General features: G+C 36.5%; 1 protein-coding gene across 34 annotated transcripts in view; it reads right to left on the reverse strand.

Annotated features, from left to right (window-relative positions):
• The window catches only part of PTPRD (protein tyrosine phosphatase receptor type D), a 1,257,748-nt gene that overhangs the window by 279,766 nt on the left and 960,023 nt on the right, over positions 1-17,959 (reverse strand). For all 34 annotated transcript variants that reach the window (XM_054809724.1, XM_054809742.1, XM_054809753.1 and 31 more), the window contains one exon: positions 7,090-7,257. In XM_054809724.1, the coding sequence (XP_054665699.1) occupies positions 7,090-7,174 (85 nt within the window). In that variant the 5' untranslated portion in view covers positions 7,175-7,257. The remainder of the gene's footprint in view (positions 1-7,089; positions 7,258-17,959) is intronic.

The raw sequence follows: 17,959 nt of genomic DNA on the forward strand, positions 1-17,959 counted from the left end.
AAACACCTTCTTAAAAATTATGTGAACTGGAAAACCATGTTGCTCAAGCAGCTCTCAGTTTTGCTGTTAATACTTGATAATTTAAAGCAAGTTAAACAAATATGGTCATAATCATGGCTTCTCTTGGAATTAGATTATTCAAATCTGCTTTAATGTAAGGACTTGAAAAATAAGGTTTGGATAAATCCTGGTTTATGCAAACATCCATATTATCTGTAGTTTCTGTGACTAAGTCTATATATTTGGAATGACTGCATAAAGTTTTCACTTCTCCTGATTCTCTAAGTCAACTATCATATATATTCCAAAGCCTTCCCTTTGCTGCAGAGCAAAATAAATACAACTAGAATGGTTTCGTATAACTAGCTGTCCCACTTTTCTCTAAGGCTTAAACTTTTGAGAAGTGATGGGTGATTTACTTGACATATTTTAATATCATATTTAACAAGTGCAATATAAAATTACTCTCGCAATACTATATACCATTTTTCATAAAGTCAGCTGGAAAGTGTCCTAGGGTTGAACTGCAGAGAGCATATAAAAATTCCTGAGAAAAGAATATAAAATCAAATTGAAAGCTTTTTTTCCCCCCCTTAGAAAAGGCAGTCCACATTTAAACTCTCTTGCATACTTCACCATTATTAAAAGAAATAGCAAAGCAAACAAAGGGCTATATCTTACACAAAATGGATGCTGTCAGCCCTAAGATATAAAGATAGATGATACTGAAAAAATTACCAATAAAGAATGGAAAGATTTTATCTTTGGATTTTACAGTTCTTGCTACTGCCCATAATTGAAAGCAATAATTGAAATAATTGAAATAATCTCTTTAAAGACATCAGAGTTTAAATCTAAATCTAATATGACAGAAAATTAGGTACACACACAAAAAAGTAAATTATTTCCATGTTGGGCTTGCCTGCATATACTGTTTATGAAGATATTCTGGAATAGAGGGGTTTTTTTAGTGTAAACCATGTATATCCAGATGCAAGACTTACTATAAGATAATTACTTTCTGTATGATAATTACTTCAGAAGATCTATTTAGGTTAGTGTTGTAGACAAATGCTTAGAAACAAAAAACTTCAGTGTGGACTGCATGAATGTATTTCAGCTTGTCAAAGAACATCAAATATTTTTAATGGAGAAGAATGGTTTTAGCAGGGAAAAAACCAGGTGTTCTTTAAAACAAAAAAATGAAGGATCCAAATAGAACAAGGAAAAAAAAAAACCAAAAACACAACAGAGGAAAAATAGCTGTCTTAGGTTTGATTTCACAAATCCTAAACTACCATCTTTAGATCCTATTTAAACAAGAATGCCTCTCAGTCACTGTAAAATTTGTTAAAACTAATCACTTTCCTGTCAGCACTAAGTTTTAGCCCTTCCTGATCCCGGTATAGAGAACATCGTGAAAATTTTTCTGTTAGACAGCATGATGCTAACCAACACGTATGTATCAGGAGCCAGAGAGCAAACTAAGCTATTCACATTTCAAACAACTGGGAATGGAAGCAATATATAACAACTGTATTGTTTATAGTTAGTATTTCTGTTTGCCTTTTTACAGTCAGCTGCAACCACTTCTACTGAATGAAGAAAGAATTGTGGCTTGTCTTCTAAAAAAACATCTCAAAAGAAGCAGCAAAAGAAAAATATCGGAGCAGAAGCTATGTAACCAAGAATGAAGAAAAATAATTAAACAGTCAAAATTACTGGAATACAGCAGGGAATGTGGAAGTGCTAGTGACCAGGCCTTCCTCGGGGTGGAGAAGGAACAGGATGTGTGCTTTGAGAAGCGATTTAATTACTAAAAAGCAGAACGCAGCATATCTGTGGAAATTTATTTGATTCTATTAATACAAATTAAAGTCTTGAATTTCAAAAACTAGGATACTAGGAAAGAGCAGGAATAACCATTTTAAAGCATTTTATGTTTTACACATTTCTTTGAGCGCAGTAATTAACTTGACACCTCATCATTACAGAGGTAAGAAAGAGACAGTAGTATACTATATTCTATGGTTTGAAAAGAAATCTGTTACATAAGGGTCTCTGAAACATAGATCCTTCTTGTTACCAAACAGATGAACCTGCAGAAAAATTCTAGGTAGTTACTATTCTGCCTGCCCATTTAGAAAACATGAAAAAACCCAGTACTCTTCTTGTGACAAACAATGTGATATTACTAATTTCTCTGTAGATGTAGAGAAGTATTGCCTTAACACAGCTATCGTGTACACCATGGAGAACAAGGCAATCAATAATAAACACCATGAACTAGCAGACTGTCCTTCTACAAACAAGAAGGCTAAACAAACATTTTCTTTCCTCGGCGAATTCGGTAACATCCTGTCACAGCGTGCATAGAAACTACAAACACCAAACACAAATGGAGGCAACTAAAAAAACCCCATATTCCTCAAGATTTTTCACTTTTTATGCTTACAAGTAACATTTCATTTTACTAACGATAAAAGGTAAAAGAGGAAAGGTAATTTTGCCACGTTTTAATTTTGCTTACTTTGCTCAGTCAAGTGTAAGCTTAGTTTGTGGATTAACACTAAAGAATCAAATCTTGGTCGCACACATAAGGGGCATAGTGCACTCCTACAGCCCACCAGGGAAGGGTTTTCTGGCATTTCCATCCCTTTGAGAGGTGGCCCTGTATGCCTTTGAGAGGTGGCCACAGGAGAGTTTATCAGCCCATGTCAACACATGTCAGAGTTTGGGGTCTTTCGCAATGATGGCGAGAAACAAAGATGTCTCATTCACTCCCTCAGCTGTGAGGGTAGTATGTAAAGAGAAATACTGAGGACTACTGTTGGGAATCTCTTCGAAAGCATCAAGCGGGCTTGCTATTTGGATCCCACTCATAGTGCTTTCACAGCGAGATCAGAAGAGCATGAGCTCCTTATCAATTTCCAGTTACTCTGGAAAGAAAACAATGCAGTATCAATGTCCGGATATATCTTCTCTTCTGTAGTGCCTCGGTGCTAGCAACAGAAAAGTGATGAAAAAAAGGAAGACATGGCCTTTCTGTGGTGACAGAGAAAAACAGACAAATCTTTTGTCCCCTTCGTCTCACTTTCTGTGTCCTGTCCCCACTAAAAGGAAATAACATAGTCCTGCCAACTGTTTGTGAAGTTCATGAAGAGCCCTGGACAACAGTAGGGTCTGGGACCCTTTTATAAAGAGCTATATAAACAGGAGCAGTGTCTGCAAGAGTGGAGAGCAGACCAACTCCAGCACAGCAGGAACTTTTCTTCAAGTCCTCAGGAAATGCAGGGGAAGAGCTAATCACGCAAGTAGAAGACACATCTTTCTGTGTGTCTGCACATAGAAGGCTCACTGATCCTGTGCTATCTCTCACCCAGCCCATAAAAATAACTGTCTTGTGGAAATTCAGCATATCTTCCAAATAAACACAGTGTGTAACAGTAAAATGTTTCTCTGACTCTCAAAGAGCTCCTCTTTTAGATTGGTAAAACAGAAAAAAAATCATGTACAACTCACAGCATTAATGCAATATTATGTGGAGCCATATAAACACATATATGGCACACAATGTAATTCATACTGTATAACATATGCAAGTTGTATATACATACATAAATATTTAGGCAACTTAAAAGCCTGTGCATATTAATTACTTGACAATCATAGTCTCTTTCTTTAGCCTCGTAGGTTAAGAGACAGAATATGCAGTATGCTACTCAGCAGTTTATTGTAAAGGGAATGAAACCATCGAATCTGACTGGAATATGGGAGACATCGCATTGACATCTAACAATCACAGCCCTCTGATTTGTGTTAGGTATATCACAACCTTTTAGTTGAAATTTAAAGCAAGTCAGTGCAAGTGAACAAAATCTTGCATTACATTTTTCTCTCCCCTTTCTCTCCCCAGTTATTTCTACAATTCCTTGGAAAGAAAGGGAATGCAGGAAAGGATCTATGAAGCTGAAAAATCAGTTTCAACTGTAAAGTTCACCTTGTAAAAAAGTATTATGTCAATTTATACAAATTGTGGGCATTTGCACAATGTCTCAGTCACATCTTTTATTAGTAGTAAGCAGAAAATAAAGGTAACGTCAAAAGAGAAGCCTTTTCCCATAAAATAAGAGCTAGCCAGATTAGATAAAAGCCCAGCTATTTCAAGTGACCATTTCATATTCACCTGCTACATGTAAGAGTTCACTTACTTTCTGCATTTCACAGTACCACTACCCACATGAAAAAAACTCAACAACAAAAAAAAAACCAGGAAAGTCCAACAGAAATAGAGGTTTCAGAATTCTAAACAAATCAACAGTATACTTAAACTATCAAGTGAGAAACTGCAACTCTGTTTTAGAATGTTATATTCTCCAGCACAATTTTCTCCTTAATATAGAAACAGTAAAACCAGAGATACCTAGCCCATCACTTCTTAGCATAATTATCTGCTTTTTCGCTATTCTGGAATGTCTTAACAGAGACTCTGATCTAAAATCTTGGCTGCTACATAGCACAAATGCGTTTGTCTTAAAGTATTTCTATTTCTTTTAAAGAAGAAAATGGTTAATTAAATTATTATTCCATTACACCTTAGCTCCAAAATTTCAGCACTATTTCTCAACTTTTTCTTAGTTGAATCTTTCTTATCTTTTAACTTCTTTTAATCTTCCTATTTTTTTATTTGTAAGTATTTTTTAAATTGTCATTTTCTTTCTCCTATTGGCTAATAACAACAAGAGGCAATAGATAGTAAGTAATAACCATAGATGATATTGTAGCATTATAAATTCCTCCAAGAAGATAACCTAACGTATCTTTGTTTGGCTACCCTGTATTCTTTTAACTCTGTATAGTAATACCTACTAACTACAAAGACAAATATACAAATTGATAAACAATTAGTTTATATGAGTTCCTCCAGCACAAAACTCAGCAGATTTGTGCATTTCTGAAAGACGATCAATGGTATTTAGGGTGGGGTGTTTCCATCTTACAGTAACGGCATTCCTGATATATTATTTATTAACATAACCACATGAAAGTATTAATGATCATGTAATATGACAGTATGGTATAAACTGGTGTCTAAAAGGAATAGAAAAAAACAAGTAAATAATCTGTTATCTTGAAGAGACCTTTGCTTTGTTCTCCAGTCAAGATAGTACATTAGCCCTGTAGAGAATATGTTCATTAATCATCTGTCTTTAAAAATACTACCTATCCATTAATACATCATTTTTACTCTTAGTTTCTTTTAAGACTGCACCTTTTTGTCCATCTCATACATTGAGAGTAACTCCCACAAAAAGATGATCTTTGTGCATCTTACAACCTTTATTCTGCACATCACACTCCATAGATTCTGGGTGACCAGCCAATTTTAAAGTAAACTCCATGGTACCCTGAAAAAAACCACCCTACTTCCCACAGAGAAGAATGATGAAAGAGGAAACCCTCTGTTTAACGCTACACGTTTACAGAAACTACACCCTTCTCTCACAAGTACAGGTCTAACAAAGGAGTTTCTGGGGTTTGACTGTCTTTTTGCAAACTGATAGCTGACTGGGGTTACTAAAACCAAAAAATCATTCTACAACTCGCCTACAGGAGGTTGGGCATTCCATCACCTGAAGCAGAAAAGGTATACCAGATTCTAAAAATCTATGTTTGCCAAGCAGAGAATTTACTTTTAAAATAGATGGTATACTACAACTGCAGAAATATTCAACATATGGGCGCATTTACCAATTAATTATTTGCTGGCTAAAGTGTTAAAATGTCCTTGGCTTCACCTTAGACACGATCATCCCAGCTGGTCATTATCTACCTGGAAATGGGCCAAAGAATCTCAGCTGTCAGTACTCAACAAACATGTATGTTCTGTCCTTTTTTTTTTTTTTTTTTTTTTTTTAAATTTACTTCACTTTCATAGAGCTACAGGTAAAAGAAGGAAGGCATATTACACATGGACATGCGAAGATATTGTATCTATTTTATTGTTGTAATTTAGTATACCTGGATTGCAGGTGATAAGCGGAGTAATAAGGAAATCTTCAATGTGCCTTTATTGAGAACTGATTTCTCCAACCTTACTGACACTGTTTTTATTCTTGTGTGTTCCTACTTAATTCAACTGCTCCTTTGTTTTACACAGGCTTGTGAAAAAACAGAGAAGTCTTCAAAAGTCAGAGCTGGAACAAAGTTATTGATTGGCGATGTATCTGCCCAGAGTCAGGAAGATTCAAAAGGAAAATGTCTGTGAATCGTGAATGTTAACAGCCAGCTTGTAGCAAACATAACAGTCAGCTTGTAGTAAACCTGCGGGTCAACAGGTGGAAAGCAAATGGTTTTTCTCATTTGCACATTACTTCTGCAAGAAGCCACAGGACAGCTGGGAAAAGGAACACGTGTAAACAAGGCAGACCTAATGGTTTCCTAATTAAAAAGAAGATATTATCTTCCCATTAATAGGTAAATTAATTGACCAAAATCCAACAGTTTCCCCTAAGTACAAGTAAACATAGGTGCCGCTCCTCACTGAATTGTCACACATTTAGGCTAGCCACTAAGTCATCAGTTCTGCTTGATTTGTTTGGATACTGTACTCTGCGACAGCTGTCGGAAATAATACATTAGAACAGCTGTTGTGGCAGTTACTAAGGGCCTGGAATTTTAATTGGACTGGATATTAATTGGGGAGTGGTGTCTTATTTTATTTTATTTTTTAAAAAATTGAAATTAAGAAAGAAATATTCAAATAATGACAGATGTCTTTAAGGGATTTGACCAAAGTCTGGTAAGCAAGGTTGGTCTTTCTTTTGACTACGTAACTTTGTGGCAATGGTCTCCACCATCTGAGCGGGAACCATTAGTTGCTTAAGAAAAGGAGCATTAAGAAGAAAAATAGTAAGGAAGTTGCATAAATAATCCTTTTCAAATACTGGCTGTGATCTAGAGAGGACCTCACAGTGTTTTAAGAATTACTCAAAAGGAGACTCATTCCGAGACCCTTAGTAACCACCAGCTGAAAACAAAATTGTTCATCATGGCCAAGACTTAAGCAGAAATGAATAATAAGCTTACTTTCAGCATCAGCATTGAGTAGCAAGCACAGGAGCACCACCATTGGCCTGACTACGTGCATCATCTGACAGCTTGGCACCAGCATGCTTTGGCAGCTTTGTTCTCACTGGCTTAGAAGCCACTGTGAGTCTGTCCAGTCTGAAATTTCAGATGAAGTATTTTCAGAGCCTGTGGAACAGAAAAGAAAAAGAGAAAAATTAGCTAGCAAGAATAGGGCAGAGATTTTCTGATTTTTTCCCTAAGCATTCACAATTTGAGGCAAAACAATTTTAAAAGACAAAAGGGTAAGGGAGAAAGAAAAGGAAACGTGATCCATTTCAGGCTACTGGCATATACCAGAAGATGCAAGGTACATTATATGTTAGCCCTCTTCCAACATATTTCTCAGTGCACTTTTTCTACCATAATCAAGCATTTGTGACACCCTGGATCTTTTGTTATGTTCAACAGCACCTTCTGAATTACAAGAACTATCGTTGTTAATGAAGTATAATACATCACTGGAATACTCATGTTGCAAGAAGGGATTCAAAGTGGATTCAATATCCAGAATAAAAAGTCCACTTGCAAGCAGCATACTGTGAGCTGATGCCCTGGCGTCTGGTAAGAATAACACAGTAAAATCTGCTTCTGAGGTGTTCTTAAAGCTAGGCATCAAATGCTAGCATACTGCATAGTTCAACAATTCTCAAAGGTTAAAATCCCTGTTGTGATTTCTGCTACATATCTGAATTATGTCTAACAGAAAAACAGAAATCCAGCACTGAATAAAGCACTGAGATTCCAATTCAATCCATCTCATTTATTATGATGCATAATTGAATATAATACACTGGAATCACTACTGCTCACATAGCTGACTTAAAAAAGCAGTGTCTCATTCTTGTCCAAATTTACCACACTTGAGCAATAACCGAAATTAAGGAATATAAAAATATTTTTCCCTCTCACAGGAAATACTAGAGACATCCCCAAATAGCCTGATGTTGTCACTGAAATACCACTTAAATGTAATTTTACTTTTGAAGGGTCTGCAACATACAAACTTTGGCAAGCTTGATAGTACCTTTTTCGTTAATACACAAGTTTTTTCCATGCAGTGAAGATAAAAACCAAAATGACAGAGAAAAAATTATAATAATTACACTTCGACTAGATAGATCTTACAGATCGATGGGTGGTATAAAGAGCCCATTTTACAGTATAGTGCAATGCTCAAAGAATCTACTCAAGGAAGAAGAAAAGACATGGGCAGCTGTTAGAAATCTATGGTTGTTGTGAATCTCTTTTGTAAAACTATCTTTTGAATCAGTTACTGCCATCAAAAACTACAAACCTAAGAAATCTTCATAGGCAAAGTGCTGAAGGCACCAGCTCCCTCCTTTCATTGCGACCATCTTCATGCCAGCATTTCAAATGACAGCAAAGTCCATGAGACATCAGTCCTGTCGGACTCAATTTGTGCCTGTGCAAGCGTATCAGAGCCAACTGCTACAGAATGATTCCAATGCTATCACAAAGATGGAGATGTATGAAAAGTACTTTAAAGGAAGAGATGATTTTGATTTTGCTGCTTCTAGACTGCAGGAGTTACAAAGGAGTCTTGAACTATCTCCAAAGGCAGCTCAGTTGTGGACAGAACTTTGTTTTTATTGGCATGCAAACATACTAGCTGATGTGTGAAGGTGAACGGCAGAAAAGTGATGGGTACTAAGATTTGTGTCTGAACCATAAACTGCTCCCTTTAGCGGGGGGGGGGGGGGGGGGGGAAGTGGAGAGGAAACAATACTGATAATTAATAAGGGGAGCAGAGAAGGGAAAAAGAAAGTGACCACAAAGGTCCTTGCTTTACACTGTTTTTTAAGAGGGCACTGGAGGCTATTTTCACACATTCCAAACACTCTCACCAAAATACTAAATGTGGTATTTAACAGAAAAAAATATTATTATCTATTTGGGGAAAAAAAAGGGGAATTTTAAAAATCTCACGATCCTGATACGTGAATATGCATTTCACCTCTACCGTTGTCTACAAATGAAGGGATGGATCACAAGACCTGGCAAAGAAAAAATTAAGAAAAAGGAGCTTTTTTTTCTTTTAAAATTAAGACCCCTATTCCATTCTCTCACTCTAAATGCACATACAAGCACTTAAGAATACTGCACTCATTGTCTCTGCTTTGAAGGTGATCTCATTATCACTCAGATCATAAAAACCAAAGAGCTCAGTACTTCCTTCCTTTGCTGCTTCCAAGTTTCATGGCACTAGCTAACCTGATAAACACACTAATGTTTCCAGGAGACCCTCTGCCTATTGTTTTCTCTCTTCACCTGCTTATGCCTCCATAGCTAACTTACAGTATTTTAGGTCAAATAAACAGAAGCACTTGAAAAAAGATGACAGGTGGGTCCTTTTTCTTTCAAGTGAGTTTAAAACCTACTGTTAGTGAAGGCATGCAGATGATGGGCTGATAACACTAGAGAGTAGCAAGCCAAGAGACAATCAGGTGCTATCAAGGTTCTCCCCACAAGTCTGCCTCAGCTTTACCTATAAAACCCCAAAGCTTTAGACAAGGACCCTGCTACTGACAACTGTACCAACCTTGAGATTGATAATCATCTTGTATGTAGAGCTATACTTGGCTTATTTGTGAAAATTAACATAGAGATGCAATTCCTTACAAGGACTAAATGCAATTATCAAACAAGTATTAACTTCCAAATCAAGCCACCTTCATAATTTCAAAGTAAAATTCATCTAATGCATTATTAATCTTAAATGAAGTAGTCTTCTCCCTTTTCTATTTCCTCCTGACAATGTTTTGTTATATCCAGAGTGTGATATCAGAGACAGTGAAAACACAAACAGCATTTGCAGCACCAGGATATACTAGCCTCTTCCCCAGAGGGCCAAAATTTGCCTCGCAGAATGAAGCCAGAGTGAGGTACTCTCTTAGCAGTTACAACATTCACACTGTGTCAGTGCAGAAAGATGAGGCTTTTCCTTGGTAGAAAACGATCAAAATAGTTACAGGGAGATCAGCAGTTATTCAAAAAAACTCTTTTTGTGAAGCTTTAATAAAAGCTGTTTTTATTTTAGCATAAGTACTGCATAATGGCTGTATTAAATCATCAAAACTGACTCTTACAACATATCTAAAAGAACTACTTATGAATAATTTCTTCTACTACAGCTATTTTTGTCTCTTTCCCCAGACAAACAAATTGTTAATACAAGGGTGAAAACCAAAGAATGGAACTAGGTAATAGATCTATGATTAGCACATATGTAAGAGGATAGATTTTTCATGATTAGTGGTATCTAACAATAAGATCAGTACAAGTGGAGATGTCCAGCCCCCCAGACTCTTCAATGCAGATACACAAAACGATTCTGCTCAGGTGGGGCATGGCAGCTGATGGCACCTGGGCACAGGCACATGTATCAACAGCCCTCAAAAGGATCAATGGGGTGAATGAAACATCGCAATACTGAACTACCTCCCTGCAGTCTGTTTACTTCAGTACCAAAAATAATCTTTTAGGTGCTAATACAGTACTCAGGAGATGGTCCCCGCTCTGAGATGGTTAAAGTTACAGAAAATGCTTACCTGGAGGCAACTCTTAGAACCCAAACCAGAAACTAAATACTAATTTTATTTATCTGCTTGCTTTTCCATGCCTGCATGTGCATGTAAATGCTTGATAACTCAAACCAGAGACATTTAGCACAGCAGGGAAGAGCTCTCAGAAGAAACGTGCACACAGACAAAAGAGATGTCATAGCAGATGTAGGGAGCCACATGGAAAAAACCCAGTAAGTTACAAAATTCTGGAATACAGAAATGTGAAGATGTAAGAGCTCATTTGTGCTATTACATAAACAGGGTTTCTAGTTCAACTTTAGAAAAGTTTGAAATTGTTCAGAGATAGGATTTTAGTTCACGGCCATCTCTGGTTTGCCACAAGGACTTATGGGTAAACAACTGGATACATCTTACATTTGTAAAAAGCCAGTGTTTTTCTAAGAAGTGGCAGTCAAAAATTGAAATAGAACACTGTGTTGACATTCTGTTTCTACACTTCATTCATCACACCCACAATCCTAGATTACATCCATTCCCTAGACATAGTTTTCTAATACCATACATATGCAAGTGAAGAGATACAAAAAAGAAATTTGAAACATTACTAGAACTAAGTCACGGAAGAAGTGCCAATACTTCACATCTTTGCATATCAACCAAGATCCCTCCTTAAAGGAGAAAATAAACAGATTACACAGACAAATCTTGGCTGCAAAAACCTGACTGACAGCTGAAGCATTACCAGAAAGAATAGGGAAAATGCATAAAATTAATACTTATAAGCTATTTAACGAAAATCAATTCAGAAATATCTCTGGATAAAACAATGTCTTTTAAACGGAATTAAATATACTTTCCACAGCAATCAGGGAAACTCTCAGAAGTTCTACATTTAGCTTGCTCTTTTATTGATTAAATATGATAAAAGTTTTCATAGTTGACCTGCGGGAGAAGTTCCATCCTTCATTCTGGTTTTATTCTTAAAAAAGCCAAAACGCAAACACATGATCAAGGAAATTTAAGACAGCTGTGTTGAGTGAGGCTTAGTCTTATCAGTCCCCAGATAACAGTCCACCTTAATGTTCCTCCATCATTCCTGAATTTCTCTATTACAGTATTCAAACAAGAGTGAGCACCCACCGTGGAACAGCAAGCTTCTGAGCTCAAGCAGACCTTTGAACTACATCACTATAAATGCACCACAGAGTTGCAGTGATAGGTAGAATTTTGCATATATTAAACAACTTAATATACTCAATCTGATTCTACATTGTAATTCTATTTTGGACTTCAGCAAGGATTCTTCTGTTACCATGCAAAAAATAAATGGATTTTCAATAACCGAAGAAATAAAGGAAATAATACATACATGAAATTAATGTAGTGATTAAATTAATTCAATGACAGCAAAGTACACTAAAAATCACATCACAGGGTTGTTTTTCTCATGTAGAAAGTTGTTAAAAAGTTAATCTTTTTTTACTTACAGAAATACTGATGTTCATATGTAATCATAAACCATACACAGAAAACCCTGCCGAGCCTGATCTTTATATAGCTTCATTCTAAATCATGAACTATCAATTATAAAATGCCAATTTGTAAGGTGTCACATATCTCTATGCTTACAAAATTCTGCCATCTTAGTCACGTGTATAGATTATAAGAACTTTTCTTATTCATGGCGCACAAATAATTCACTAGAGCATTCTGCGTTCTTAACTCTATGCCTCCCAAATAATGGATCAAGCAGAAAGTATTGTTCTGGTAATGGCTGAATTGCTGAGAAGAAAGAAAATAGTCTTTCTCTAGAGGAGAAAACCATACAATGTTATCTGCCAATGAATATTAAAGCTGTTGAGAATCTGTACTAAGAATTTAAACCATATTACAAAGCCACAGGTAACAGGTTAAGTGGACAAATGAAACGTCTTCTACTAAGACTGAATTCTTGCCTGAAAAACATACTCTGTCTTGATTCCTGTCACCCAAGAACCCTGTAAATTACTTTTAGCTATAGTTACCCTGAAATAGTCCAGCTCTGACTTTGCTCATATGAGAAAGTAAAGAAAGCAGACTTTATTCTGACTGTTGGTCAAAAAAAAAAAAAAAACCAAAGAGGAAAGGAAGGAAGGAAGGAAGGAAGGAAGGAAGGAAGGAAGGAAGGAAGGAAGGAAGGAAGGAAGGAAGGAAGGAAGGAAGGAAAAAGCAGCAGCTTTCTCCAGCCACTGAAGAGAAACAGAGTGAAATCCACAATAAGGATTGTAGAAAATCTGTTTTTCTGCGTTTAGAAAAGGTAAACACTAGCCTAGAAAACAGCAAATCTGACTTTCATCAGCAGGCTGACTGGAATCATTTACCTCCAAAGTCTTGTTTAAGAACAAATACAGTGAGTATTTTTATGCAAAAGCATTTACAGATTGATTTTTGCCTTTGTCTTTTGTCTCAAAAGAACAAATAATGAAAGAATAAACCACTTGTACTAGTTATTTGACATAGACTGTTAAAGTCTTCTTTGGCTCTCTATTGCATTCCTTGAACATTGGAGCCATACATCTACCACCTTTTAGGCTAAACCTATGAACACATCAGCCACATATCAAAATGTTCATAAAGCCATTGGGCCATGTACCACATACTCATCAGACGTTCCCAGGAAAAGGAGCTCCAAAACCAGCTTTCAAGCAAATACTCCCAGCAGTCCTACAGAGAAGCACCACTCCTAGGGAGAACAGCTAGATTGCACGATGAGCAGCTGAATTCTGGGACCACAGTTACGGTCAGAGGCAGAATCTCTTAGTGGCTTGCTTCCTCCTAGAGCTGTGTATGTGGACGACCTAGCGATGACAATGATCCTACATCTCCACTGCTGTACACATGACATAGGCTTGCTAACATTGCCACCTCTGTTTCAGAAGAATTTTGCCTCTTCTGTGTCTTTTCAGCATAGAAATTGCGAAACATTGAGGTTGGGCCTCGCCTTTAGGATCAGGCGTGGCTGAAGCATACTGGGTACTGCAGATACTGAAATAAAGCTAGAAATACATTTGCAAGTCTGGAGCTAACAGGTCAAATCTGACTTCAACGTTGCAAGGCATCTTCCCTCTATTATATTACTCTGCAATTTCTTCCTTTATGGCTTTTCTTTTTCATTTTTACTTTATAGTTTTGTTTCAGTACTATCCAATATACTTGTTGCCTAATCAGATTGAAGCATGACTGACTGAGACAGTGAATTTGCAGTACACGCAGGACAGTAATCCAGCTGCAGCTAGTTTAGCCTGACTGCACTTTATTATAACATTGCTGATGGCAATACAATCATATTAGAGGAAGAGATGGAGAGCCGAAATGGTTATTTTTCAAAAGTAGTTGGCATTATAAAATGATTTGATAATAAAGTACAAAAACTTCCTGAAGCAATAAAAGCACTATGCATTTCCCATAGTAAGATATGACATAATGGCACACAGTTGTCCACAGTTCCTCTTTTGGAAAAATGATGATCATAACTACAAAATATCTTTGTAACATACAATACTTTTTATCACAAATAAAAGGTAAAAGTAATGCTATGAACTCTGAATAAGACTTAAAAGTCAACAAAAGCCTAGTGATATTTTATTGTAGAAGCTTCCTTATTAAGGAAAGTACCATTTGGTACTTCTAGATACCAAACTAATGTCCTTATGTTGATAAGCCAGTTTTGATAACAAATAAAATCATAAAATCATCAACAGGGCCACACAGCATGGTTCAAAATGTTTAGGGTTTTTTTATGAATCACATTAAAAACTATAGTTTTATCTGTAATTAGTAGAAGTGAGTGGCTTAAAATGGCCACTTCAGGTACTTCATAGAACCTATACCTCAACCCTCTTCAAATGGAAAGTGAGAAGCAGAAAGGTTATATCTCCACAGACCTCTTTTGATTTGGTGAAAGCAAACCTATTACTTTTTTACCAATCTAACAATCTGAGATTGTACAAAGCATTAATCAGTACATATGCAGTCACTTCTCATTTTTGAGGTTAAGATTTTCTCTGTGCTTTGAAGTGGCGCTGCTTCTATACCCGGAGCTTTCATTCACATTGTTTTGTCCAGGCAACTTGGCACTCAAATGTCTTGGCTACGAGAATGTGACAAGAAAAATAAATCCCTGCTAGACCTGTGGTTCATCCTCTTACAATTCTGTTACAGACTGCTAGAATAGACTAAAATGTATATTCCATGTATTCTTCACTTGTTTTATGTTCTTCTCAGGAAACATTTCAGCAAGTACTTTTCACATCTAAGTCCCGTGACAACTTCCAAGTACTCGTCTTTTGGGGCTGATACTAAAGAAAAACTAACTGTGACTTTACTCTCTTCCAAACATGCTGGCCTTAGGAACAAGGTGATAATTTCTAACACAATTGTCAATTGCATATTGACATTGTAATATTCATCTTCTTTTGTAGCCTCTTTTGGTCAATTCTCAGTAAGAAACTGAGAAATTGTGTTACCCACCAAAATGAATGCTATTTTCTTAAAAAGGGTATGGAAAGAAGAAATTTGAACTGTATTGTATACAGCTATGGAAGTATTACTGTAACATAGATACGAATTGTGATATGGACAGGGTATGCAACACTATTATACAGGTGATGCCATATGTAGCAAAAATGGTGAAATAAACAAACCGCAGGCACCATTGATAGTCTGTCTTCTAAATGAACAGTCAGAAAACATAAACACCCCCCACCCCACCCCCCGTACTGAAGATAGGACACAAAAGGGAGGGTATTGTCCTAATTATGTTTGTCACCTTTTATAAGAAATACATAGCCGAGAAAACACAAAAGATGGTGGTGTAGAGTAGTGCTCTTTGTCATTCAGAGTTTCAGTCTTTGATAATCTGAGCATCAGAAGGAATAAAAATTACAGATACAAGACAAAGCAATGCATTTAATGACAAGCAAAGCACAACATCTGCACAGCAAGGTTTAAGAACATACATGCATGCATGCACACACACAATCACAAAAAGGACAGACTGGCAGAGTTCAAATTTGTACCAAAAGGTAGAAGAGACAACCTGTTTGCCTTTAAGACGCATGCCTCACACACAAAGACTTCCAGGACTTCTTCATTTTCCCTCTGTTTTCTGCTTTTTCATTTCTAGCTGGAAAGTCGTAGTCTGTAAACATACTACGATGACATTCAGACTGGAAAGAGCCTAACCTTCAACTACACACTTATTTAGCCAGAGCTAATGAAATATTAAGAGTTCATGTAGGTGGCTATCAAAAAACATTTCAGAATTTTACCCTAGTGCTTTTTACCAGATAACAAAGTACAAAATACCCTATGCTGTGATCACAAAAGCCACTGTAAGAAAGTAGACAGTAACTTTAAGCCTTCAGACAGTCCCATTAAAATATTTCAAAACTTTCAAAGACTTGGCTTACGTAAAGTCTCTCATTAGAACATGAAATAAAACTATTTATAATAGTTGGAGGAAACATGCTGTGTAATTTTATGAAATTTTCTGTATTAGCACCATCAGCTTCCATGTTACCACAAGACTGGTTCCCAAACACAGGCAGACAAAAGTTACTGCGCTCCCTCTCCAGAAAGATGCCACCCACGTGACAGAGAGACCCAACTTCCACACAAAGCACTGTCTCAACAGCCACAGTGTTGTGGCTGCCAGTCTTTTGGGGAAACCCAAAGCTGTGCACATTGCACTATGAAAGAGGGCTGTAAATGGCAGTGGTTACTCAGGACTCGAACCATTCCTGCCCGCGTGTTAGCACTGTCCCACAGAGATAAAATCTCCATAGAAACTTTTAGAGGGAGCTGCAAATAATGATACTTTAGAAATTATTTTTTTTAAAAAACAATCTGGAAAGACAATTCCTCTTTTGGCTTCCTTTACTCACAGTCATCTGTTTTACCTAAGAATCTGCCTGGATACAGGAAAGCTTATTTATTTATTTTTAAATAAATGCATTCTGCTTATTTATACTGATGACAAAGTATTTATTTTTTCAATATATCTAAAGCCTAGAAGATAAGCCTGAAGTTCTACATGGACCACTGCAATACACCTTGTGGGAGTTTCATCTTTCATAATAGAAATGCTTGAGCAACTAATCATAACCCGGTAAAGTTTCTGCAGCATTTCTATTATAACCATTATGTCTCTGGACGTGTGTGCTGTCCCAGGAGTATTGTTCTGGATTGATTAGCATCTTTATAATGAAATGCTCAATTACAGCTTTGAAATAGGTAATTATAAAGGGAGTATGTATTTTCCAGTTAGGGATTTTGTTTTGATTTTTTTTAATTATCAGTGCATGAAAGGCAGCTGTAGAAGTTCTGACTGCACTGTCACCTCTTTGGAAAGAAACTATGTTTTGTTGCTCTCACTGTGCATAATCTAAATTGAATTTCTAGTTATGACTGGTATGGGAGTTTTACTTTCAACTGTCAGGATGTGCAGCCAGCTGTAACCAATTTTTCAATATTTTGAAAAGCCTCATTTGAAGTATACAGTTGCGAATGACTTAGGGACCTCGTCATTAGTCAAGAGAAAACTTTTTCAAAACACTTTCCAACCGTACTTCTTTGGTGTAAAAGAAAAAAAAAAAGTGCAAAGCAAGCTACACAATATAGGTTTTCTGCATAATTTTAGCAGCATATGTAAAAAGGGCAAACAGATTTGGGGGGGGGGGCAAGTCTAAGTTTGGGCTAATGTTTCAGACTCTCTTATCTGTATTATTGTATTTTAAAGACAGCTGCATCATCCTAATCTTGCTAAAACCGATTTCTGCCAAGAAAAGCAACTCATTTTTCCTGAGGGTTAACAGCAAATGAGGGGGTGGGGAAAGAGCTTTTAATTTCAAGGGTCAGAAGTCAGGAGAAAAAACTATAAATATTTCCTTTCCTTGGTACTCTGCATGATGCAGCACGCTATCAATTTTAAAAGAGGTTTTCTACTGAAGAAACTCGTTCAGCTGTTGAGATGATGTGTTGGTTTGTATTGCTTCCTCATCTCAGGTGCTAGAAGATTGACAGGAGAAATATTCAATTATTTATTTATTTTTACATTAGAATAACAGAAACAATTGGATTAAGTGAAAAAAATGTAAGGATGTATTCTAAGCAATCTCAAACCCCTTGATATCCAGAACCAGAATTCCTCAGCCCTCATCTCTGTTACATAATAGATCCATCTCTGCTGCCAGCAGAAGGTTAAAGATGCTTGTACAAACAGATGGATGCAGGTCACAGGTTAA

This window comes from Grus americana, chromosome Z, assembly GCF_028858705.1.
Source record: "Grus americana isolate bGruAme1 chromosome Z, bGruAme1.mat, whole genome shotgun sequence".
NCBI classification, from domain to species: domain Eukaryota; kingdom Metazoa; phylum Chordata; class Aves; order Gruiformes; family Gruidae; genus Grus; species Grus americana.